The sequence below is a fragment of the Camelina sativa genome, chromosome 12 (genome assembly GCF_000633955.1).
Source record: "Camelina sativa cultivar DH55 chromosome 12, Cs, whole genome shotgun sequence".
NCBI lineage: Eukaryota > Viridiplantae > Streptophyta > Magnoliopsida > Brassicales > Brassicaceae > Camelina > Camelina sativa.
The window spans coordinates 6196053-6197488 of NC_025696.1; the positions used below are offsets into that span (position 1 = coordinate 6196053).

Below are 1436 nucleotides of genomic sequence, written 5' to 3' on the forward strand. Positions count from 1 at the left end.
TTTTTAACATATATTCAATTTATTTCTGTAGATGAACATATTATATGATTTTTATGTGTCATTTTGTTCGTGTAGTTGAACATGTTATATGATTTTTATTTCTTTCTACTAGACATTGGTATATATTGAAGTATAACCAAAAGAGCAAGATTCCATGTGTGTGAACACTTAACAATTACTAGTAAACCGAATATATTTGTACTCATAGAAACAGAGCATAACAACTTTTATAATGTTTCAATGAGATTTTTTCTCATCATTTGTTTAGTCTATGATTTTATATTCATAAAATTAATCTTGTATTATTTGACTTGATATAAGTAACTAAAAGAAAAAAAACTATCATTGTTGAAACATATACAAAATAGGAGAGAATTTATAACATTTTTTTTATTACTTCAGCAAGATATTTCATCCAAAGTCAACAAGGTACATATAATAAGAAAATAACCAAAAATGCACAAATATGTCTTCACCATCCATCTTCCCATTTCTCCGACAATACATCTTCACCGCTCGCATAATTCCAAAGATAAAGGCCATCAGTCTTTGCGGTCCAAACGCAATTCTTCCAACCACATCTATGGAACAAAATAACATCATCCCAAAACACGTTTACATTCATATGACCATCATCTTTGCTCATATAGCACCAAAACAAAGTTGAGTGAAGCACATTTTCTCCGAAGTTCCAAGAAAATCGATCTCTAAACCTGATCAGACTAATTTCACCTAGATCGTCTTCCTTAGATTTACAATGGATGAAAAGAGTTTCATTAGTGGTCAAACCGTTAACAACCGTGACTTGCCACTCGGAAATCTTCGGGACTATGATGTCTTTAGTCGTGGCCCTGTCGGCTAGGACATGATCTTGGCATGTTAGGGCTAGAGATATGTAGATTGCCAAAAAAAATTGTTTGATGTGATTCATATTTTTGTATCTGATAGAAACCTTTAAGAGGAATATGATAATGCTACTTTCTTTTTATAATGGAAGAGTGAAACGGTAATTGATGTTTAATTAAATTTTGATGTTATTGCATTGCATTAATGAAGAGTCATGCTGTAAATCATTTACAAAATCGCAGGTTAATTAGAATTGAAGCTGAAAGGTTTATCCTACATAATGATCAAATTAGATTATTATAATATATATTATGAAAAAGAAGATTATAATTTAGATTGTGGTTTAGTTTTGAATTTATTGTCTATGATGGACACAAAAATGATTCTGATTATGACCGGTATAATTTGAAATCTATAATCGAACAAGGTTAATTGTATACAAATGATAAATATGTTAACGCTAACTGTTGTAGGGATTTCAGCATGGTCGATCGTATTTACTTCTAAATTCTAATATATATATATAAAGTGTAGTTTCCTCACTCCTGGTGCTGCCACGTCATCACCTCTCTCAATTAAATTAGGCCATT

General features: G+C 30.6%; 1 protein-coding gene across 1 annotated transcript; it reads right to left on the reverse strand.

The window, feature by feature from the left end:
* Positions 473–931, reverse strand: LOC104730435. Its single transcript, XM_010449596.1, has one exon. It carries the CDS (start codon positions 929–931, stop codon positions 473–475), a length of 459 nt encoding a protein of 152 aa, XP_010447898.1.

Excerpts from the sequence above, each read along its gene's own strand:
- LOC104730435 (XM_010449596.1), bottom strand. The coding sequence starts at position 931 with ATGAATCACATCAAACAATTTTTTTTGGCAATCTACATATCTCTAGCC.